Source organism: Diadema antillarum, unplaced genomic scaffold, assembly GCF_040938485.1.
Source record: "Diadema antillarum isolate AM-2024a unplaced genomic scaffold, OU_Dant_1.0 seq00001449_RagTag, whole genome shotgun sequence".
NCBI lineage: Eukaryota > Metazoa > Echinodermata > Echinoidea > Diadematoida > Diadematidae > Diadema > Diadema antillarum.
In genome coordinates this window covers 305,737-331,120 of record NW_027272195.1, presented here as the reverse complement: position 1 = coordinate 331,120, position 25,384 = coordinate 305,737, and the positions used below count along the sequence as shown (strand labels likewise).

Sequence of the window (25,384 nt, the reverse complement as noted above, 5' to 3'; positions counted from 1 at the left end):
CAGCCCGTACTTCTGGCAGGATAACTTACACATTGTCAGGTGTGAACAAGAATGGTGAGCATATAGTACATAATGAAGGAACATTAGCCGCTTGCCGAGGAGATAGGTGTACAACATGCCATCATAAAATATTAATGAGTTTTGAAAATAGTTGACTCTACTCTTTGTTCCTCATTCCGCAATCTGTTCTTTTTCAAACGAATGTCCAATAAAAAACAACAACAACAAGTATCCCTGCAGAGGTCTACACGCGTCCAAACCCATCAACAACGGTAATACTCAGAAAATTTTGAATAATTATGAGTCTTTTCCATGTAGGGCACGAACTTTCTTAAAAAGCCATGATAATCCCGATTGTTCTTTAAAGTCCCTACAATGACAGACATTCTGGTATCAGTTTCACACAATTACTTTAGTGAAATCGAGAACAAAGTCCAAAAACGGAATCAAAATACAAAACTGATTATACATGTGTTCGCGAACCTATAAGAATATGATACAAGATTGAAAAGGCAATGGTATGAAAACGAGCCGTTCTAACAGTGTAGTACACAGTAGTAGAAAGCCCAGCAATGCCGCTATGCTCTCCTGTGTTCGGACATCTTGTGCAACATTTTGAATAACACGTTTCGCAACCGTCCCTTTCCCCAATATCAAACCGCATTATCAATTCTTGAACTATCACTGTCAGGACTAACCCTCCATTTCCTTCCGTGTACCCCGGGCTAACCCTAAATTGTCACGAGGTCACCTTCTCAATTATCAAATGCTCAAAATGCGCTAACGTTTATTTTTTTTCTTCTCTATCATTGTTATTTTGCTTTTCCCCGTCTATCTTCACAGCAGGTTTTTTTTTTTACCTTCTAAGGATTATACCCGTTTTCCCTTTTATCATTGGTTTTGTTCCCTTTCTTTGTCGTTTTCAGAGCTCCCTGTGCCTTTGTTCATCTTTCCTGCATGGTCTGTAGTTTTCTGAATATTGTAAAAGTTTTGTTCTCAGTTGCTATTTCGCTCTCGTGGTCGTTTTGTTGAAAGATTTGAAGTCTTACACGCGTAAAGGCGAAGCGACTTCCGTATAATACACATCGATGGTTTGTGTGCATGGCAGGAGGTTGAAGGTTAACCTCGATAGATAAGTTGATGTAATACCGAGGCCGCTCCATTTAACACATTATACGTAAGATTGACTCTGGACATCACAGGACATACTGCATATTTTGCCGCATATGTAGGCTATCGGATTGAACGGATTTAGATTCTTTCCGCTCAAATTTTGCAGCAAGACAACCAGACAGTGTCAGTAGATGGATGCATTTATACTTGAATGCTTTGTATTGTTTCATATATTGGGGAAATGAAATAATGTATAAAATGAACGTTTGTCCAAACGCATGCGTGAATTTGAGCAAATGCAGAAAGATAGTTGGAATACAATGTATATTGCATGGCAGTTTGAAGAAAATCCGTTCATGAAATTTAAACGCGTTAGTTAATTCCATGACATATGCCGCCTTGACTAAACATACCAAGACCTCTGATATAAATTGATTTGATTTGAGTTGAGTTGAGTTACGTTGAGTTGAGTTGATTGGAGTTGAGTTGATGTAATTCAATTTACCCTCTGTATGGCATTGCTTTAAAATTACATCAATCTTTACCAACTTCATTAACATTGCAGGCCTATATAATTAATATGCCCTTACACATCTCTTTGATTATAATCATATGCTATACATCTTAAAGGAGATCTCCGGATGATTTTCAGATTTTTACATTTGAACAACTATAAATTAGTTATACTGAGGACAGAGTTTCAGAATTTGTGATGATTGGGATGAAGAATAAGAATATTTTTAAGATTTAGAACAAATTGCAATGAACAAGAATGATGAAATGGCAGAGTCACCATAAGAATGCATGAGTTGGGGCTCAAGGAAGCAGAACAAAAGAAGAAGGCATGCATAGATTATACACAGGTGAACTCGCAAGCAAGCGTTATTGTAATGTAATTACACTGATACATTTCTGAAATATGTGAACCTTCTATGTCATCATCCTTGTTCAGTGTAATTTGTTTAAGGTTTTTCAAAGTATTGTTTCTCTGCTCAAGAACCACAATAAATTCAACAAATCTATACATGGTGTTGTCGATTTATGTACTACATGATGTGAAATTATGAAAATCGTCTGGAATGCCTCTTTAATTTCCATACAGAATAATTGCCTAGAGAAGTGATGGAGTGAAAGTAGTTTTAATATCCACTTTGAAGAATGAGTGAGAAATTTCGCAGATCAAAATTTGTTCATCAATTGCAATAATATGCCCTTGACATCTCGTTCAAATGGGTCAAGGTATAGATACACTTTATTATGTACCTTTAGGAGAAGTTTGGAGTCAAGAGCTAGTCGGACGACCTGTAGAAATAAGAATGTCTGTAATTCCTTTCTTTTCGAATTCTTCGATTTTTCCTAAATTTCCTGTTTTCACCACTCATTCTGCATGCGCTGAATCCACGTATGTAGGCCTATTATATGGGAAAACTTTTGGAATAGTCAGAAAAATCACGGGTTTGGGGCTTTTCTGATTGTTCATGTGTGTGTGTGTGTGTGTGTGTGTGTGTGTGTGTGTGTGTGTGTGTGTTTATTTATTCATTTTTTTAACCAGCCCCCCTCCTACCTCCTCCGTCACCCCCTCCCCCCGGGCCGCTGTCCCTGTTGTACATTACAATAGTCGATAATCGTAGGCACACAATGCTGATGTACACAATAGTTGATTACTGAATGGTACGTTCCTCTATCCCACTGTGTACTGTTCCTCTATCCCACTGTGAGATAATACCCTATTAACAAGTTGAGTGTTGCATGATGTGAAAACTTTCTCTTTTTTTTTCTCCATATTAATGACCTACTCACAGCAGTTATGTTTGCTTTCGAATGTTACGACAGGGGAGTGAATCCATGAGAAAGTTTGTTGCACTGAACACTGTACAAATAAAAGAAGTGGGGGGGGGGTTGTTTCATAAAGCTGTTCTTAAAGTTACAAACGACTTAAGAACGACTGGAGCACGTTTTGATGTGCTATATTTCAATAATTCAGCGAAAGAACTAATCACCAGTCGTTCTTAAGTTGTTCGTAACTTTAAGAACAGCTTTATGAAACACCCCCTGGTCAGATAAAATTTGGTTAAAGTCACATAGTTTTAGAAAGAGAGGTATGTGATCCTTTTTTTGGGGGGGGGGTTTGTCCTGGAAAATGAAAAAAAAACAAGAAGGAGACTCGGCAACGCAGGCATTATGTCAGTATGTTAGCTCATGGCTCGCTGAAACAATGTGTCAAGCACTTAGTCCATATGGGAGTTTTACCATATCTCGGAGGGAAAAGACTAACGATACCATTTGTGTGTGTGTGTGTGTGTGTGTGTGTGTGTGTGTGTGTGTGTGTGTGTGTGCGTGAGTGTGTGGATGTCTGTCTGTCTATGGTTGTGTCCACACCGTTAAATGACTTTGCCAATGTAACAGCGATACTCATGGCAGGTTATACAAAATACAAACAGAAGGTTCAGCATGTGATGGGAGAAAAAATATGTCCCTCTTCCTCCACCTCCCCCCCCCCCCCCTTCCAGTTGGGGACAGTCAGACCAGTGTTTCATTACTTTGTGCCATGTGTAAACAGTTTTTAGTCGTTCTGTTTTGAGAAAAGGACTATCATCTCATCAAGCGTCATTTTGTGTGTTTATTAATTGCGACGGCCACTGCAACAGTTTCAACCAAGCTATAATAGAAGAAACGAAAATGCAGTAATCCACTGCATTTTGCATCAATGTGATTCACTGAATTGTTTGCAAAATTCTAGTTGTACCATTATCTTCATGTTATTGTTGTATCTACATTTTGTACATTGTACCTTTGAAAAAAAGCTGCAGGAATGAATCAAAATTATAAGATTGAAATGAGAGTGATGTTTGCTATTACTTGAACATTATTGAAAAGCCCGGTGAGCCATGTTTGTATGTGTGTGGGTGTGAGCAGTGAACAGCCACAATGTTCTTTAACCCCCCCAAAAAAACAACAACAACGAAACTTAAGAAAATCCTTCCTCATATTTTTTGGCACTTGCCCAGACGTTCGAATGGTATGTTACCGTCTGTTGCCTTAAACCTTCATCCTGTAAAAACCAATCTCGTACATCCTGAATACACGTCAGCTATTGTATGCGTATAGTCAGTATCATACACTGTACATGTACCAATAAATATATCCCGTGCTTTGTAAGAGACACAGCTAACTTGTAAGATACTATGGGTTGGGCAACATGCAGGACATAATACCAACACAACTTTGGTCCCCATTTAAAACCTCGTGAAATTGTCCATAGATACATATGTGTATGTGATCGTTTTTTTCTCCTTAGAACCTATAACTTTCAGGATGGCAAGCCAGCGATTTAGCATTCTCCTTTAGATCAATCTTACCGACAACGATGTTTGCATAACCCCACAATCTTCTTCTGACCTACACATATGTATTTTTACCTCCTTTTAGTAACATAAAGTCATAACCATTCTTTTTCTTCTTATCAAATTTCGTTGTCTTAATTGTAGTAACCTAGCAATAATGCTTTTTAGGGAGAGATGGTTGTGGTTGCTACACTAGCGAACAGAACCACGAGATCCTTGATGCCTAACATCATTGATTATAGATGATGACTGGCGGGGGAGGGAACATACCGAATGTTCCACCCGAAGGGTTTGAAATGCTAATGAGGGAGCTTATAAGTCCCGAGACGAAGTCGAGGGACTTATAGCCTCCCGAAATAGCATTTCAAACCCTGAGGGTGGAACGTTTGGTACATGTTCCCGACAATAAAAATAATCATCTGTTATATTATATGGGTTAGTCAAATACCATCATGGGTTACTGCGTGAAAAATATGATCGTTCAATCGTTTGGTATCGTTTGTCATTTGTAACGTGAAAATGTTTTTCCATGGGAGAACATTACCAAAATGTTCTGCCAATGGGCGAACATAGCCAATGTGCCTCCATCACGTGACTGTGTTTAGCCAATCACTAACCGGTATTTGACTAACCCGTTTAATATGTGCATATGTATACTACACTTACGTTATTTCTTTCTCTCGCGTTGCGAGTTGATGACGTCATCACCTCTGTGTAGCTGCTCGATGAAATTTTGAGGTGATGTTTGTTATTCCGAAGGTTTGTTAATCCAAAAATGAAGAGCTTCAAGGTGCTTACTAACAAATCTTCGGAATTACGAACTTTATTTCATTTCCGAAAAGAGGAAATTTTGGAATATCCAATCTTCGGCAAAGCTCGGCAAAGTAGACCTTCGGAATAACGACCCTTCGGAATTACGATCTCATTCCATTTTCGGATCAACGAACCTTCGGAATAACGAACTGTAACCAGAATAGGGACCAATATACTTATGTGTAAACACGTGGAACTATAAAATTCCAAAATTCGTCCTAATTAAGTCGACTTTCCGAGTTATGTGAAAATGTCTTTCTTGCCTGCACTTTAATGGTTCACTCAGTTCGGATGGATGTTTTGCATCACTGTTCCATGTGGCAGCGTTTTGTTGTCATGGGTTATATTACATGATGCAGGATACCATAGGGCAGGAAATTCGTTCCCATATGGAAGACATCACTTATGACACGGAAACAATTCACGACAGGGTCCACGAAACAAACAAGAGAAATATAAACTTTATAGTTATTTTTTCTCTTTTAAAGAGGAAGGGATGCTCAAAGAGCACTGGGAAGTATTCATGTTCACGGACACAACGGATATGTTCATACGATAACAATGTAAAACGCAGTATCAACGGTGCTTCCCTGTTTACGTTCCAGTTTACGACAAAGAGAAAAGTGAAAATGATTGTTGCCACATTTATGTAATGGTCACAGTACTATTACACCAAATTTTGTCGATAATGTCGATTTAAGAAAAATCACTACACTCTTAAAATAGTTGGGCAAAAAAATGCCCAACTTTTAACCAACACTGGGCAACATACTGTCCACACAACTATTGGTTAAAATCTGCCCAACTGATGTTGGGTAATGAGTTTGCTATGTGGTTGGGCAAATTGAATTGCCCATCAGCTGTTGACCAATCAGACTTTCCCCAACTTTGCAATTTCCCAACCGTTGGTTATATTTTGAGTTGGGTAATCATTTGCCTAACCAATTTCACCCAATTAGATATTGCCCAACTTCCATTTGTCCAACTGTTTAGTAATTTGAATTTTGGTTAAATTTTGATGTATGGGTGTTTACCAGAACATGTGTATGTCACTTAGACATTGTTCATATCTAACCTATCATAATCCTTCAGCTAGTCGTAAAGCCTATACATACAAGAACATCTAGGCTTAGCCTACATCCTAGGCTTAGCCTACATCCTAGACCTAGTTAGTACCAGGGATATTTCGTTCACATAATAAATAATATATGGCCATTTAGTTGTAATGCTTTAAGACACGGTTACCACGTAGATTACACTTTTATTATAAAAATATGAAAATACCTCATCAAAGGTACAAGTTGAAATTGTGAATATCACGGCAATAATTTTCTACTACATTTAAGACATTTCAGAGTTAATTGAAATCATGAAAAAACACCAAATTTAACAATATTTTATCTTCTTCACGGAGAGAACTTGAATAGCCTATGAATATTCATGAGCAAAAAACCCAGTAGAAACCAACTGGTATCAACTGGTATCAAAATTTCAATGTTTAGTTACTGGGTTTTAATCTGGAATGAAGTGGTAAGCAAGTACAGTCAGGTATATGGATTTCAAATTGTGTCATCTACTTAACTATTTGCACACAAACCGACACACACACACACACACACACAAAACACAAGCTAGCAATATTGTAGGAGTATCCTGTAGTTTACTCCCACAGACAGATACTCCCACAATGTTGATTTTTTAACCCCTCCGGTGTTGACGGAATAAAGGGAAACGTAAGAAAACTATGTCAAAATACGTCCACAATGTAGCTCTTGCTTTTATATATTAATTATAATATTTATATATAGATGTATATATATATATATATATATATATATATATATATATATATATAGACAATACCGTGTCTGTGTGTGTGTGTGTTGTCCCCCCCCCCCCTCCCATTCCTAAAACGGAGAACACTCTATAGTAATTCTTGGTACCCACAAAATCGTAAGGTTCGGCCATCCTTCCGTACATAGGCCTATACCACACACACACACACACACATACACACACATGCACACCGTCACATACATACACACTTACACGCGTACACGCACAGACTTTTTTACTTGTCCATGAAAATTTACCAACTTAGAAAGGAACGTAACAAAATTATCCAAGTACTGGTAAGAAATACCCAGGCTAAATGAACAAAATAATGTTGGTAAATTGTATGAGGCGAATTTCTACCCAAGTATCAGTTGCCCAACAAAAATTACCCAACACGCAAAGGGAACGCGTCACTTACACAACAGCGGGGCAAAAAGTACCCAGCTCTCCATTACCAATTCTGTTGGTAAATATTCGCCCAATATTTAAGTAAAAATAATTGCCCAATGTTGGTTTAATCACCTAAAAGCTCAATTGGGCGATAGTTGCCCAGAATGATGATCTTTTTTTACCAGCCAACAATTACCCAACTAAATTTTCCCAATATTACGATTTTTAAGAGTGCATCAGAACCATCATTATGATATTCCTCATTTTCCTAAATTCTGAAAGAAAGAACTGATTGAAAGGAAACTAATACACAAAAACCATTCACACTATTTTCCTTTAGAACAATATGCTGTTAGTATTTATTTTGTGCAAATGTTTTACCGTAATTGAATCTTTGTTGGAAATGAAAATATATAGGTTGATATGGAATGAGATGATATTTACACACGACAATTACCCAGACTGCATGGGAAAAAAAAGAAAAGAAAAGGATGCACACAAGTCGCACTCTGACACGATGAGTCATCCATGTAACTTTATTCTTTCCTTATCCATGCGCTGAATATTGATGAGACATTGAGACAAAACATTTAAGGCAAACCTTTACTGTGACCTGATAAAAAAAGGCATGAATGTGAAAGTCACCTCAATATCGTCGAACAAACATTTAAGGTAGGTTAATCACAACCCTCAAGCTACAGGCCTATTAGTAGTTTCCTTGTCATCTTTGCACATGAAATATTGACTTCATATGAAATCATTACATTTACTTGCATCGAAATGAATTGAACTGAAAAGCCCGAATTCACGAAGGTGGTACAAATGAAACCATGGTTTAAACCATGGACAAAAACCATGGACAAAAACCATGGAGCGCCAAGTGTTGCATGGAATATTTCGTTACGAAATCAGTCATTTCGTCGGTGAAATGATTATTTTGTAATGTAATGGCAACATTTTGTAACTAAATTAACATTTCGTCCACGAAATGATAATTTCGTTAAAGAAACGGTCATTTTGTCGATGGAAATGACCTGTTTCGTAACGAAATATTCCGTGTGACACTTGGCGCTTCATGGTTTTTGTTCATGGTTTAAACCATGGTTTCATTTGTACCACCTTTGTGAAGTCGGGCCACAGAGTTTCCAATATAAAAGTTGAAATGTTATGACATTGGGCTGACAACTGTGTTGATACATGAGGTGAATAAAGAGAGTTCTAGTTGTATGTGGAAATCTTTATATTATGTTGACAAGCCATTATATGTTCATAAATTTTAACAGGTCTACGTTTCCCGTTGAAGATTTACTTTTAAGTCAATTCGGTCCGAGCACGTTTGGAGGATATGTGAAGTCTTTCAATTTGCTGGGTTTTGTTTTTGTTTCGACGGAACAAAAAAGTTTGTGATTTCCTTTCAGACCCCTCTGGTAGCATCACTTCCTAAAAGGACCATCCACCATCATACAATGCCTTGTATTCCATCTCGTGTAAAGAATATGTTATTTATTCATGGCGTTGTTGCGTTCTGTTCGAATACCAAAATTAAATAAAAATCAAATACCACACACGATCGAATAAACTTGCTATATGCCGTCATGTGACACAATAAATATTATCATTACCAGTTGGTCCTTTAACTTGCAAGTTTGGGCGGATAAGAAAAGCGGTTGATAACAGAAACATTCAAGACTATACAGCGTTTATCGGTGGAATTGACCAGTCTTGCGGGCATTTTTTTTTCGCATTTTCGTAGAAGTGTAGTGGTGGGAGAGACCCAGTTCATCGATACCGCCTTGGTATATCGACGAAACTGCTTGCAGCCAACAGGCGCTTCCTTCTATAACACCGCAGGCACGCTTGCATAGTAATGATAACAGCGTGTACACTTTATCGTGAGAAGGCTGCATTATAATGGTCAAAAATCCGTTGATGACAAAGTGCCTGTGTCTAAAAGGGACTATCCAATGAAAATTCATGATGACTTGTATTCATTCTTTATACCCTGATCACCACTCAATGTCTGATATATGTCTTCATATGTTCCATATGTTTTGTAATAATTTTATTTATACATATATATTTTTTTACTTACTTGGATACGCCCCCGCCAAAGAAATAAAAACAAAATGATAATAAAAATCTCCCATGCCAAGATTCTGTCAATGACATCATCTGTCAATCACAGGTAAGATAGTGATTTATGATTAACAAAAGACGTCGGATTGCAGCTTCCCCTATGACTGAACGTAATGCTTCCCTGCAATGTCTTTTGAAAATTATATAACATGGAAACAGGCAAATTATTTCTAATCTCGGCGAATTTGTTGTTGTTGTTGTTAATCCTTTCAGTATTAATTGACAGGAGATATGCCACTGGCAGAATCTTGGTTTGGATTTGTGTGTGTGTGTGTGTGTGTGTGTGTGTGTGTTCGTATCCAAATAATCTGAAGAAAAATAGTAGAAAAATATTATAAAACATATATAATGACATGTATTTTGATTTACCATCATGAGTGACGTTGAGGGCACGTCATGAATTAACACAAGTCAACGTACACTTAGGCCTACATTGTACATTGCATGGTATAGTTCCTTTAATGTCTTGCAGGCCTTACGGGTTTCGGCTTCCAGTACATGTGACAAACATAAAGTGGGGCACAGTCCCGGAAATAAGTTTCCAAACGCACGCTTTTTTTGGGGGAGGAGGGAGGAGGGGAACAACTTTCCTGTTGTTGAAGATGTTGGAGTACGGAAATCCTTTCACGTGACGAGGGGCACAAAATATATCTTTGCCAGAAAAATCTCCAAGAAGTTAATCCACTTGGTCTCTGTAAAATATGACAATGCACCGAAGATTTCTTCTTTTTTCTACTTCTCGGATCCTCCGGCAGGTGTCTATTGGAAATGCGTGTTGTATTGTTGTATTGTATTTATTTTTCGTCATTAAAAAGACATATTACATAAAATGGACCTTCAACGGATGGATGACCCTACTCAGCACTGTTATCGTAACAGCGCTGTTTTACAAAGGGGTCCTTTAAATGAAAAATAAGAAGAAAATACAAACATTCCGAGAAATATTTCACAAGAGAATGACACAGTTATAAGTTCGATGATAAAGATATACACAAAAAACCCCATAGGCATTTACGTATATGCAGCAGAGAGAGAAACTGAATGAGGAATATACCGTATCCGGGCACTTACCCCCCTTGGCAACTACCCTCCGGATAACTACCATCCGGATGATCACCCCCTCCCCCCAGGTCTATTCCCCCCTAGGGGCAACTACCCCTCCGGACAACTACCCTCCTAGGGCAATCACCTTCCAGGGCAATTACCCCCCTAGGACAACTACCACCCGGTCATCTACCCTCCTAGGGCAACTACCCACAAGGGTAATTACCCCTAGGACATCTACCCCCCCCCCCCCGATAACTACCCCCTGGGTAACTACCCCCTAGATAACTACCCCCGGATAACTACCACCCAGATAACTACCACCCGGATAACTACCCCCTGGATAACTACCCCCCGGAGAACTACCCGCTGGATAATTGCCACCTGGATAACTACTCCCGGAGAACTACCCCCCTGGGTAACTACCCCCCCGGATAACTACCCCCCAGGATAACTACCACCCGGATAACTACCCCCTGGGTAACTACCACCCGGATAACTACCACCCGGATAACTACCCCCAGGATAACTACCACCCGGATAACTACCCCCCCCCCCCATAACTACCCCCAGGATAACTACCACCCCGGATTACTACCCCCCCATATAAACCCCATAACTATACCCCGACAACCCCCCCCCCCCCCAACCATCACTGCCTCCGGATACTTACCCAATGGACAGCCCTCCTCCCCCCCCCCCCCCGAAAGCTACCACCCGTTGCAATTTTTCCATAAGTTTATAACACCATATCAGAAGACAAAGCTCATGTGCATTAATGCACCTTTCTCTTACACTGTCATCATTTACTCTTTTGGCGTGTCATTTTCTACCGTTAGAACACATAAGACATAAGAAAATGAGAGTTGATTTCACTGCATTTCATATTCACTTAACATAAGCAAGGGACCCCTTCGATATAAAGCCATAATTTCTGCTAGGATCCGGCCACGGTTTTATGAAAGTTGTCAGTCCTGACATAAGTTTATAACACTATAATATCAGAAGACAAAGGTCATGTACATTAATGCACCTTTCTCTTACACTGTCATCATTTACTCTTTTGGCGTGTCATTTTCTACCGTTAGAACACATAAGACATAAGAAAATGAGAGTTGGTTTCACTGCATTTCATATTCACTTAACATAAGCAAGGATATGCAGGGACAGTTTCATTTTTGATGAACATAGAGTCAAAATACAGAAGGGAGAAATTAAGCTTGTACATAAATCGTCCTAAATACAAACAATACAAATCGTAAATCTTTAAGATGTTGTTTTCATAAGGTTAAGTATCAGTATGGCATCTCCGTGATTCCTGACAAATAATACAAAGAACTTCGTTTTCTGAAGTAATAATAGTCTTTTTATTTCTTTTATTAAAAGCGAGAGTTTTAGTAAAAGTAAGACGGGGGAGGGCAATGACCCGGGAGGTGGTTATCCAGGGGGTAATTGACCTGGGGCACTGTCCTGGGGGTAATTTTCCTCTTGATAGTTATAGGAGAGGGGGAGTTGTAGGCCAACTTATCCGGGGTAATCATCCTTGGGAAGTTATCGGAGGGTGGTTATCTTGGGGCCTAGTTATCGGGGGAGGGGTAGTTAACCTGGGGATAGTTATCCGGGTGGTAATTATCCGGGGGTAGTTATCCGGGTGGTAGTTATCCGGGGTAGTTATCCGGGGGTAGTTATCCGGGGGTAGTTATCCACGGGGTAGTTTTCGGGGGGAAGTTACCCGGGGGGTAGTTCTCCGGGGGGTAGTTACCCAGGGGGTAGTTCTCCGGGGGGTAGTTATCCAGGGGGTAGATATCCGGGGGCAGTTATCCAGGGGGTAGTTATCGGGAGGGGGGTAGTTACCCAGGGGGTAGTTCTCGGGGGGTAGTTATCCAGGGGGTAGCTATCCCGGGGGTATACATCCGGGGGTATACATCCAAGGGGTAGTTACCCAGGGGGTAGTTGTCCTAAGGGGGGGGGGGAATTACCCTGGGGGTGATTGCCCTTGGAGGGTAGTTGTTCGGGGGGTAGTTATCTTAGGGGGTAATTGCCCTGGAGGGTAATTGCCCTAGGAGGATAGTTGTCCGGGGGGGGGGGGGGGTAGTTGCCCTAGGGGGAATTGTCCTGGGAGGGGGGAATTATCCGGGTGGTAGTTATCCGGAGGGTGGTTTTCCAGGGGGTACTGTTCCTAGACCCGGAATATACACCTACATGTTACATAAACAATAATCATAATAAATAATCAGAAGTACAATTTTCTAATCCCTTAAAAAATATATCCGGACTTGAGGTCAATTTCAAGGTATAAAGACAGTGAATTGTATTGCATCGATCCCCTACAATGTGTTGTCCTTTTACAATACTCAGTACGAGGCTTCGGGAGAACAATGTTTTACCTGCGTTATACGAAGAGAATAGGAGTAACAGGAAGGCTGGAATATATCATTCATGGATGAGGATAATATATTATGAGTTGATCTAAATACAAACATGTTCAACTGCTTCCTATATCTAGATTCAAGAGAAGACCAATTTAAAACGGAATAAATTTATAAGTTAGACACAATAAGTCATGTTCTATAAGGATCTGTAGCAGAATCATTTTCAATCATGTATCATTTCCATTGCGTATACACAGTATATACGCAATGGCAATGGAGGACTATAAATCAAATGGTGGAAATCACAGTTTATATGGATGGAAATTATCTGCTCCGCCCAGGTGCTTTTATTTTAGTTTTTTTCTACTGACTTTAACGTATCTGTACCAGGGGCGGATCCAAGAATTCCGTGCAAAAAATTAAGGGGGGGGGGGGGGGGCGCACACGCCCCCATTTTTTCTTTACATTTCTTCTATTTTAACAAAAAAAAAAATGTGTATATACGTATAGAGGGCCTATCATGAAAGTGATATGCGTAGGCCCTGCTACTGCGTGGCTTTGCCCGTCTATGAAGCATAGAATGAATATTCTGTGCCATATATGTATACCCTTATAAACCTTTCCGCCACGCGACGAGCTATATACCATGTACATTACATGGCACTAGTACAATCTGTAGTCCTACTCTACAACCGGTACAATGGTAATTTGACTCGAGTATGTAACGATGGAATCGGTATCACAAACAGGGTCATGATATGGTGGCATCGGTGTATCATTACAATAGGGCTCCGTTAGAAATACACTTTGTTGTGATCACTACCTTCTATACATTGTAGAGACGGACACACATTCCACTGACTATCACAGCACTATGATATTGGCAAAGGGAGATCTGTTTTGTTCAATATCATTGTACAAGTATATATAGTAGTAAACGTTGTCATCTTATAGGGCCCGGATTATAGATGTCGATCCGTAGTGTAGCAGAATACAGTAGAATGAAAAAGGAGCATACCAGTGAAGTGCAGATTGGAGAAATAGGAAAAGTAAAAGTAATGGTAGAAACAGAACTAGCACAATTAGAAGTAGCATGAAATTTAACAACTCTATATTATAGTTGTCGTACTAGTGAAACTATAGCAGAAATAACAGTGACAATTAGTGCAGCGGAGGTGGTACTGTACTGCTAAAAGTGGGCGTATAAGAGCTATTGCAAATAACAGGTTGGAGGTGTGATAGCGTTAGCTATAAAACAATGAGTGGTGGTTTAATGAAGAGTTGTTTCTCGAGTGTCTTCAACAGGTGAAACTGTAACAAACATGTGCTGGTATGATCTGTGTTCGTAGATGATTTAGAGATATAGCATTCTATATCAGGTGGGATGTTTGGTTGTTGTTGTGGTTGCTGCTGCTGTTTCTACAGACTTCTATCTGTAGAGCCGGGTCGCTTTGTTACGAGTACTCTCTAACGATTGCTCTTTGAACTTACACCAAAATATAGAAAAGCAAAAACTTTCGGTTTCTTTGACAAAAATATACAAGTTACACAATATCGTACAACAATAGACACACATACTTTGACTATTTGTATCCCTATACACTGAGCGGTTTGAGTCCTCAAGGGAGTAGATGATATTGAGTATTGAGAGACTATGTAAACGAAATGAAGCAATGTCATAATGAAGTATAGTTAATTCTCACTTTCTTCTATTTTGATTGTATAAGTTAATGACCACCGCAATGATAGTGGGAATTTGTGGTAAGGGTTGGGTTCTTACTTAATGGCTCAGATTGAACAATATCAATGTAATCTAGTGGAAATAACACTTAGTATATTCATGTACATATTAAAAAAAAACAGAGAGTTGAATAATGATAAACATAAGGCGGCGTTTCCTTTCACAATGCTAAATGATTCAAAATATCGACTCTTCGCAGATATTTCCTTGTGGGTTATCGGCATGAACATCTTTTTTTTTTCACGTTAGAAAGTGATTTTCTTTGTGTTCTTCACTTCCCGTATTCTGAGTGCTGTTTTAGGTTTCTAGTTTCTAGTGGCATATAAGAAAATATGCCTTATGCCTTGAAACATTATACCTTAAACCAACCATTTCCTTTTTTTTTTGGGGGGGGGGGGGGGGGGGGTTATTAATACATGGTATGTCTGTTATGATGTAACTGTGATATGGTCAGGTACACTGCAAAAAGTCCGGTGTTAAATAGTGAACACCGAGCTGGTGTTAAATTTTCGGTGATCATTTATGGTGTTAAATTAACACCTCTGGGTGTCATTTCCAAATTTTAAACTGTTTTTTGAAGAGTTTCTTAGTAACTGCACTTCTTGTTGATTTTTCATTTAAACAAGACGATCAAGAATTTTACATTAAAATACTAGATTTTTGAAAAAATGTGAAAATAAATTTACACCACAGTAACACCAGCTGGTGTGGTCTCTTATTGAAGCTGGACGGGTGTTAAACCATTAATATTAACACCAACAAATATCAAATCAACACCATGTGGTGTCATTTTTGAATTAACACCAGTACAGTGTCAAAATAACACCAGGTACAGTGTCATATTAACACCACGAAGTGTCAGGTGAACACTTTTCAACACCATCACAGTGCATTTTCAACACCTGTGGGTGTGGTCCTTTATTGAAGTTTGATCGGTGTTAGATTTAACACCCGTGGTGTTAAATCTAACACCGATGTTTTTACAGTGTAGGTTCCCTAATCGATATGGTTTATATTCAACTCAACATGCATTTGAACACACGTTGAAAGCATTCGTCACCCACATAAATGATGTCAAGCTACGCTTGTCCGACGTTTGCTGGTACTCGTGTATTAATAATACAGTAAAGCATTTTCGGATATACACTCTAGACCAGCCACCAAATAAGACGCCCGTGGCAACAAGAGGAGATCGGACCTTGTTCTACGACGTTGTGGTGTGTATAATCAGGCATACATAATATCTGTCTCGAGACGGGTAGACGAGGTAAGGAATCCCGACTTACCAATGCTGGTGTGCGCGAAGAAAGTGGTAACCACCAAAACAATGTTTAAAACACGCCTGCAAAACGCCATGATCGATGTTGTTGATCCCTTAGGGCTTTGTTCCAAGTACCTTCGCCTGCATCACCGCGAAAAGAACTGCTAAAGGGCTTCGTTTGAGTCTTTTCTCTTCTTAAATCCTGACAACAGTAAGTGAAAGTGAGGTATGTGATAAACGCTCCAATTATCCAGGGTGGTTGTTGCAAAACAGATGGTGTTAAAATAATGAACGATGACGTCGATCAAACACTGCCAGCCCCTCCGATGTAATCGGATGCCCCGATGAGCGCTTTGGAATCACGTAACTCTGGATACCGATCGAGTGAATATACGACGTGAAAGCGTTCAACGGAGGGTTGTGGCTGTGATCATTCAATGAGAATGCAATTAACCTTGATAAACCTGAGCAATGTTGCTTGGTATGTTCTCGGGATGGTACGGAAGGATTCTGTCAGAAATTAGCATTGTAGTCCCGTGCCAGCTCGAGACTGATCGACCACAAACTCTTCCAGGGAGAGAGAGATAGAGAAGGGGGAGGTACAAAGAAGGAAGATAGCTACTTCCGAAAAGAATTGATCAACATCGGTATGACATATAAAGCGTAGTGGTGATTGCAGAACTGCGTAGGATGCGGTAGAAAGCCAGCGGAAAGGTTTGCTCTGCGGCCTTGTTTTCACGAACGCTCGGTGCTTCCGGCTGAGGGCTCATCAAACTCCAGTCGCACGTTGTTGTACTATTCTCCCTTCAGACGTGTCCTAACCCATTCTATTGTGTCGGTTTAGGGCGTACGTAGCAATCCACTAACAGAACGGTGACTGACGTACAGTTTCTCTATATGGGTCTTGGACCATTAACCCCTTGACAATTACCCCAGACCCTTCCCCTGACCTTAACCATCATCCTGAACATAATCCTATCCCTAATCCGATTCTAACCCTAACCCTAAACCTAACCCTAACCCTATTATCTACTCTAACCTTATCACTAACCGGTATTATAGCTGGGGGTGGAAGGGAATTGTCCACGGGGGATAACTGTCCCGATACGCCCCATACACTTGCTTTTCACAACCAGTAAAAATCTGTGTATTGAAACGTTATTAGTCGATTGGCTTGTAAAAAAAAGTTCTCCGCATGTATGTATTATGAATCTTGGCTGGAAGAAAGGTGCACGTCGTTACTTATCTATTTGGGTGTTTGTATGTATGTTCGTTCGTTTCTGCAGAATGCTATTTAAGATATTAGGGTAAGAACTCTTCTGAAGCTTTCTGGCAGTAACGCCAGATTCTATCAAGGATATGTTGTGCCTGAAAAAAGAATGGAGACACCCAATACATTTACCTTGCGTTGATATAATATTGATAGTCGAATGCACAGAGAGGCCCAGGGGACCTGCTCTATTTGAGAGTTACGTAATAATTCCCCCGTTCTTGTTAATGTCGTCATGATAATAATGTTTAAAAGCATAATTCACCATTTGCAGATGAAACAAAAAACCCATCATTAGTGCTTTAAAATAGGTCTAAAATGTGAGTTAGGGATAGAAACAAGCACTGTAAAAATTTGAATCGGTAAAATCAATGTTAAATATTGTTAAATATACAAAAAGTGAACAATAGTTATAATAAAAATGCTTCCAGACTAAACGTCTACTGTTACCGTTTATTGAGAAAGATTTAGATTATTATCTCCTTATATTTTAGGCTTTATCGCGAAAATTGTATATGGTGGGATGTTTTGTGGTACAATAGACCTACACATATGGATTAAATGTCATACATTGCAATTTTTAAAATCACTGTTCCCAAAGGTAAACAGGACCTTTAAAAATCTTTCCACCATGATATTTGATGTGATGTGATGTGATGTGATGTAATGACAAGATCTACAATGCGGCAGATAGGGCCTACTGCCCTCGGATACTATAGGCCCTATCTGCCACATTGTAGATCTTGTCATTACATCACATCACATCACATATCAAATATACATACAGTATATTACAACAACAAAAAATAGGACATGCCCGGTAACAGTATGCGTTCCATCGAAGAAGTACCATCATCACTGATATATATATATATATATATATATATATATATATATATATATATATATATATATATATATATATATATGTTGTGTGTAACTGCATACGATGTATATATACTGATACGCATCTATGTATTAAATATATGTACGGATTGTGTTTGTTTGTGTGACTGCAAGAGAATATGCATTTATGGACTATTGTCGTTGGTATGTTACGTCCGCATACATTAATTTCGTTGCTCGTGTATCTGGCCATATCATATTATTCCAGTCTCCTCACGCCAGTTTGTGGTCTGATCGGTTTCGATGTCTTGATGATCTCGATCCGTGTGATAATAATGATGTACCAGTTGGATTCTACTCTTGTTTCGGAAATCAGCGGTTACCTGGCTTTGTTTGTTATGCGCGCACCCTTGTTGAATGGCACGCTCTACAAATGTTTATAATGTATAGTATATATTCATGTATGTATATTGAGTAGGTTGTCCACGTGTTGGCGTGATTATCAAAAACAAAACTGGGACAAAGTTCATGCTGTATTCACTAACAGTTTTATTTCTGCACGAAAATCGCTCGAAAATTTGTGTGCAGCAATTCATTATGTTGGTGAAAACAGCATAAACTTTATACATTAATCATATCTCTATTGATCACAATATGTCGTGGTGTTGAGGACCCATATTGTTTATCGTATTTTCCTTTTGAACGGTCATAAGTAAAGTAATGACCGGTCATTAGCACTTTCACGTGGTAATGGTCACCAGGCGAGATTTCATCATTTTATTTACTCGCGAGTTGACTCTGAGATGAGGGTGATTTATTACACGACAAGGATGTGTTTCATTATTCTATAAAACAAATAATGTACATCGTTTTGATCGGCCATTATCATAATTACCCACACTCGGCATACCAAAGACGCTGTATAGGAAAACAGCTGCATAATCTTCTGACAGAGCAACCCTATCACAATATGACGAATGCGATAAACAAGACTGCATTATCATGGCTTTACTCCGTTTTAGCTCAGTTTTTAATACCAAATTAACGAGATTTTTTTTTCCAGAATATATCTTATCTATTTCAATTTATTCTAAGCATCACAAATTGATTGCAATTAAGGCTGTCTTAGAGATTGCATAAAATCCTCGACTGACGGGTGGCTGCGCAGTTTTGGCCATGCCCATGGAAAACTGATGATATCAATTGAACAAACCAATGACGGAACGGAAAGAAACTTATCTTACAAGCGTAGCCTATAATGTATATAGTAATTGGGGTGTCTGCAAAAGATTGAATTTGCCGCCAAAATTAATCCATTTTGCGCTCGTCTATTTAAGGCTTCAGACTTCGCACTCTGAAATTAAAGGACAAGTCCACCTTCATATACATAAGGATTGAGAGAATGCAGCAATATTAGTAGAACACATCAGTGAAAGTTTGAGGAAAATTGGACAATCCGTTCAAAAGTTACGAATATTCTAAGTATCTGCGCAGTCACTGCTGGAAGAGAAGACTACTACAGTATATGATGTCACATGCGAACAACTATATAAGGAAAATAAAAAGAGAATTTCACAAAACTTTACTTTTCGAATAAAGTGCACAGTTCTTCGACTTGCAACTGACGTATGTTAAGGGTAATATTATTCCCCCTGCCTTCTGAAAGAGAGAAGTTGAGTGTTCTTTTGTTATGGGAGAAAAATGGAAATATGCTGAATTTTCTTTATTCTTTCTTTATATCGTTGTACTCATGTGACATCACAAGCTATAGTAGTCTTTTCATCCAGCCGTGACTGAGCAGAAACTTCAAATATTCATAACTTTCTAACGGATTGTCCGATTTTGCTCAAACTCTCACTGTTGTGTTCTACTATTAATATTGCTGCATTCACTCAACCCACATGTCTATGAAGGTGAACTTGTCCTTTAAGACGGAACTTAAGTAGAGACAAGAAGGAATGACAGTGGCAATAAAATGTTGATTTCAAGAGCTCTTACTTCCGTCTGAATGTCTACAACCCGTAGGAATTGCTGCAGCACCAAGGTTAAATTGGGTCACATTCTCAGAAGGGCTCTTTACACTTGTACATTTTTGCTTAGTCCCGTACCAACGGTGGGGCTAAGGGGGGGGGGGGCGGCCTTAGCCCCACCGTTGGTACGGGACTATTCTTAGCCCACTTTCTGTTTACACTCGTTTTTGCCAAAGTGGGCTAGCCCCACCGATAGTCCGGTACTATCTGGCCCTGCAAAATAGCAGGGTTAGCACCGCAATTGCAGTGCCAAGCAAGTGAGTGTAAACAGAACGAAAAAATAATCCTGGGCTAAGCGACGGAGACAAAGTCCGACCCTCTCTGACCAATCAGAAACGAGGTAATCACGTGCTGCCGGTGCGTGCGTGTACGTGTACAGTACACAGCGTAATAATGAATATTCATGTGGTTTGGAAAGTCCGGGGCTAAGAAATACGAGTGTAAAAAGGTCAGTTTTCTCCTTAGCCCCGGACAAGAGATAGTACGGGACTAATAAAAAATGGTACGGGACTAACGATAGTCCTGGGTCAGAGAAAGTCCGGGGTTAAAAAACACAAGTGTAAAAAGGGCTATAGAGAACTAGTGGTAAGACGAGACATTCTGCGTGTAAAAACAATCCTTTTTTAAAGTCTGTCGACTCTATACTCAAAATGATGGAATGATAATGATACAGTTCATCTGGTATAGATACCCTGCAAAAAAATCGAAAAAACCCCAATAACAACAACAACACACACACTTACATGCTAAGCAACAAACAATCATTAATCAATCATTGAGGTTGCATTGCGTCCAAGGATAGCCAACAGATACTACAAACAACAAGTTTCATAAAGGAATACTCTGACATTTCAATCGATACACAAAGCCAACTTAAAAACAAAACAAACTCAGGTTTCATTAAAAGGTTAACTCTCTTGATTATTTCAAATGAAGCGCAGGTGAGTCAAATAGGAGTTGACGACAGAATAGGAACAATAACAACACAAGACAATAATGTTTGTTTCGATGGGAAACAGTAAGTGTTACGAAAACATCACTTTGGTTAAGAAAAAGCAGTGTCGGTTATTTTATATCAACCTTTTTCCTTGTACCTGTGACCATTATCAGTTTTTGCTAACCAACCCATAACATGCGGTACTGTCACACAATATACCGGCTATTTCCACAATCGGCAGAAAAAAAGGAAAGAAAGATTGAAATCAGTCAGCAGTGGTTGTGATTGACGTAGTTATAACGGATCCCTTTAAGTCTTTCAGTGGCAAAGGTGCACAGATTCCACACATATAGCTATATGGACAAGGTTTTAATGTGACAAGCAGATGGTTAAGTCATGTGGAAGACAACAACAACAACAACAACAAGAGCAACCATAGCAACAACAACAGCAGCAGCAGCAGCAACAACAACAACAACATTTACCATAATTACTACAAAGCAGCCCGGTAGTTGGAACGAACTCTTCCACCTTTAGGCCTAAAATGAGGAACGTGCCTGTAGTCACGGTATAGTGGTTTTCATAAGTCAATTGATAACTAATAATTGACTACTAGGCACCATCTTTATTTCACCCCCCCCCCCCCCCCCCCCCACTGACTCATTCCCAACGCGTCGGTATGGTCTACAACAAACATTTGCATCAAAAAGAGACCAAACTGTTGCTATTAGTCAGGATTGCCATTTTAACTCCCATGATATCGTATATTCTCGCAAATGGTAGTCGTAGCTTTGCCTAGTATTCATGCAATGGTAAACATTACACCAGTGTCATATCTATAGGATTATCATTTGTTTTAACTTATTACAGAGTAGTTGCACTGACAACAAAGAGATTTTTTTCTTTGTTTTGACACTGCCATTGTTGCTTCATACGTAAAGTCTGCCAGGTATTCCGGAAGTTTGGGGTTACTCTGATATCTTCCGGACATTATACCGAAAACTGAAACACTTCAAAGTGTTACGTAATCTTGTTTGAGCGCTGAACTGGTCTATGTACAGAGTGATCCAGTTTCGATTGTTAAAAAATGTACTGCCATCAAGTATGAGTGCATGAAATGCATGATCTGATGTTGTTATTTAAAACGAACTTCAAAATAGGATGATATATGTCTTTTTCTTGACACGATATAGGCCTATATTATTTTCATTAAGAACAGTTTTATATCACGTTGCATGGAGAAAAAAAAAAGCTGACATGATGAAAACGGTCTTGCATTGACAACGTTGTAACAAGTTAAGTATAAGTAGGCCTAAATGTATAAACAGTGCTTTTCTACTCTGAACTTTTGGAAGAGTGAAGAGATAATGGCGAATGAAACTAAGTGCGAGATTATTTTTAACGAGTTTCGGTCCATTAGGGCTTAGTCAAGAGGTATAGCTTTGTCCACAGTCAAGTTAAGTCGTCTGAATGACAAATGAATGTAAATCAATCAATATAAATACATCGCACGTAATAAGAGGTGAAAGATTAAGATGCTCTTCACATTACCATACTATTGGGGTGAATCTGTTCCGTTGCTCTGTAAACGAAATGTACACCTGTATGATAAAAATGTTACGACTTTACGGACGTATTACTAATACATGACCGCGCGTATGAGATGCTTACACACCTATACATCTCCTACACTCAACAACCAGAATCATTTACATTCATTCATGTATGATCTATCAACATTCATTTATCATTTAGACTATTTAATCATGACCATTTTTACAGATTCAGATTTGTTAATCAATTTCATTGTACCGCTGCCGTAATCAAGGCCGGCAAAGGCTAAAAGCTCGGCAAAATAGCAAGTGATGCTGTACGGGATATAATAACTATATAAACCGGATATCGCCCATCGTTTCGTTCACTTTTACATTTAACGACATTCACCTTACAAGTACGATGATGTCGATATGTTAAAACATGCACTGTGGAAATGTATGTGTACATACGATTATATACAAAGGCACCATATATAAGGTTATAACGGGAGAGTAATGATGTTGTGCACTGCTGATGTGTTGACTTAGTGATAAACTGATTGTTGATTTCTTAAGGCATAATATCATAAGGTATCATTCTCTCTCGTGACCATCCGAAAGTTTGGCTAATGAGGAAAAAAGCCATTATCTTCTGGATGCATCCTTGGAGGCACAGTTTCGTTGAGTCGTTGCCAGCCCTGAATATCAAACCAATAAAAACGAAAATAAATAAGCTATCGTGCATAGTGCGAGAATTGAGAAAGTTTCGTTGTTCACCCTCGTAGATTCTTAAACAAAGAATGTCTCTTTGTTTGCTGGTAATAATTTTCCATTCCATTCATAAACTGTTTATTGGTGCAATAGAAAGATTACAAAAATGACCGCATGACCTTACCCATGGTCACCGCTATATAGTATTGTGTACGTTGAAATTCATATACAGGCAATGAAAAGTAATATATCAAAGGAGGAACAGATCTATCATAAATCAATTTGACATACGCGCGAAACTTTGCATTGACCCTGCATGGGCTTGTCGGGACCTTAAAGTACAATGTCATTATGATGAAATTCAGAGCCAAAAGGTTCTTATTGTTATCATGCTTGTATATGGTTGATCATCAGCTTGCTGGACAAAAACAAGAACAACAACTTATATGCAAATGAAGGATAGACAGACTGGCAGAATATCTTTGAAAAAATGTTAGGATCATGTTGGGTGTTTTTGTTGGCTGTCTCTATGATCACAAAGTTCTGACCAAGTCGTATCACATAACACTCATTCATCGGTATCATCAGGGAGGTCACCTCCCTGGTATCATCATCCGTGCAGTGCAAGAGACGATGCCCCGCGGGTTAGAGGAATCCAATACCCAAAGAGCAGTGTGGATTGAGTGAAAGCAGCAACATTCTTAGATTATACATCAGTGAAAGTTTGAGGAAAATCACACAATTGATGCTATATAGGTTATGGATTTTTAAAGATTTGTGTTGTAATGACTGGATAGGAAGATTAATCCAGGTTATGACATCATGTGTGCACAACAATATAAAGAAAATAAAAATAAAATTCAACATACTTTCACTTTTCTAGCTTAATAAAAGAACACTTGACTAACATCTTTCAGAAAGCAGGGGGAATGATATTACCCTTGATATTAACAAGTTGATGGAATGCATAATTTTCATGAAAAAAAAAAGATTTTTGTAGAATTCTTCTTTTTTTCCTTATTGTTGTCCACACATGACGTCATAAACTCTAGTAGTCTCTTTATCCAGTCATTGCAACACCAAAACTTTAAAAATTCGTAACATTTGCATGGATTGTCCCATTTCCCTCAAACATTCAGTGACGTGTTTCTACTAATGTTGCTGCTTTCACTTACTCAACGTTGCTCTTTGGTTTCCTTTAAGGAATTCATCCGTGTTGTGAAATGAAAGGAATTTCTCAACCACGCACTGCGTCATTGCAATACAAGGTGTATGCAGGAAGAGCAATGAAGTGTATAACTATGATAACGCTTCATATCGACTCGCGATTGTATCACAAAACAACATCAGTTCTCCAGCTTTTTTTCAATTGCATATTGCATGAGACCGATATGTTGTGTTTTTGCTTTGTGTGTCTTTTCTTTTGTATATCGATGCATTCACGTTTCTTCCATTTTAAAGCATACATTGTGTTACAAAAGAACACGTTTATTTATTCTGTTGCAAATATTTTTCATTATTGAACAAAAATCAAGCCTCGATACTCTGTGCTGCAGATAAAGAAATATCAATTTGTAAATATTATAGCCTAATATTTCTCTTGTTCATACAGTACTACCCAGACGTCAAAGGACCTATCTGAAAACCAGCTATCCGACGTTTGTATGAAGTGTTGAACAAAATCATCTTCGTTGGAGCCTCTTGACACTGCACCAAAACCTTTAACAAATCCAACGATAAGGAAGCAACAAAAGAATGGAAAAAGAAATGCATTTACTGACCATTATCATACGCATGGTTACTGTCATTATATTCTTTCTTTGTATCCCCCTCTCCCCCTTTCTCCTTTTCGGATCAGGTTGCGGTCATACAGACCAGGATAGGCGAAAGCATTTAAGCATGCAGCACAATACTCTTACTCTCGTTTATGACACTATTAAAAAGCTTGTAAAATGGGATAATGACTTTAAACGTGTTTGTGCGTGACGCAGCGATTATATAGCAA

The 25,384-nt window shown here is 38.9% G+C and overlaps 1 protein-coding gene across 1 annotated transcript in view; it reads right to left on the bottom strand.

Moving 5' to 3' along the window:
• Window positions 1-16,610, bottom strand: part of LOC139709548 (uncharacterized) — a 91,287-nt gene extending 74,677 nt beyond the window's left edge. Inside the window, exon 1 of the mRNA XM_071621504.1 lies at window positions 16,076-16,610. Coding sequence (XP_071477605.1) covers window positions 16,076-16,145 — 70 coding nt within the window. The 5' untranslated portion in view covers window positions 16,146-16,610. The remainder of the gene's footprint in view (window positions 1-16,075) is intronic.
• Between the last annotated feature and the right edge of the window lie 8,774 nt (window positions 16,611-25,384).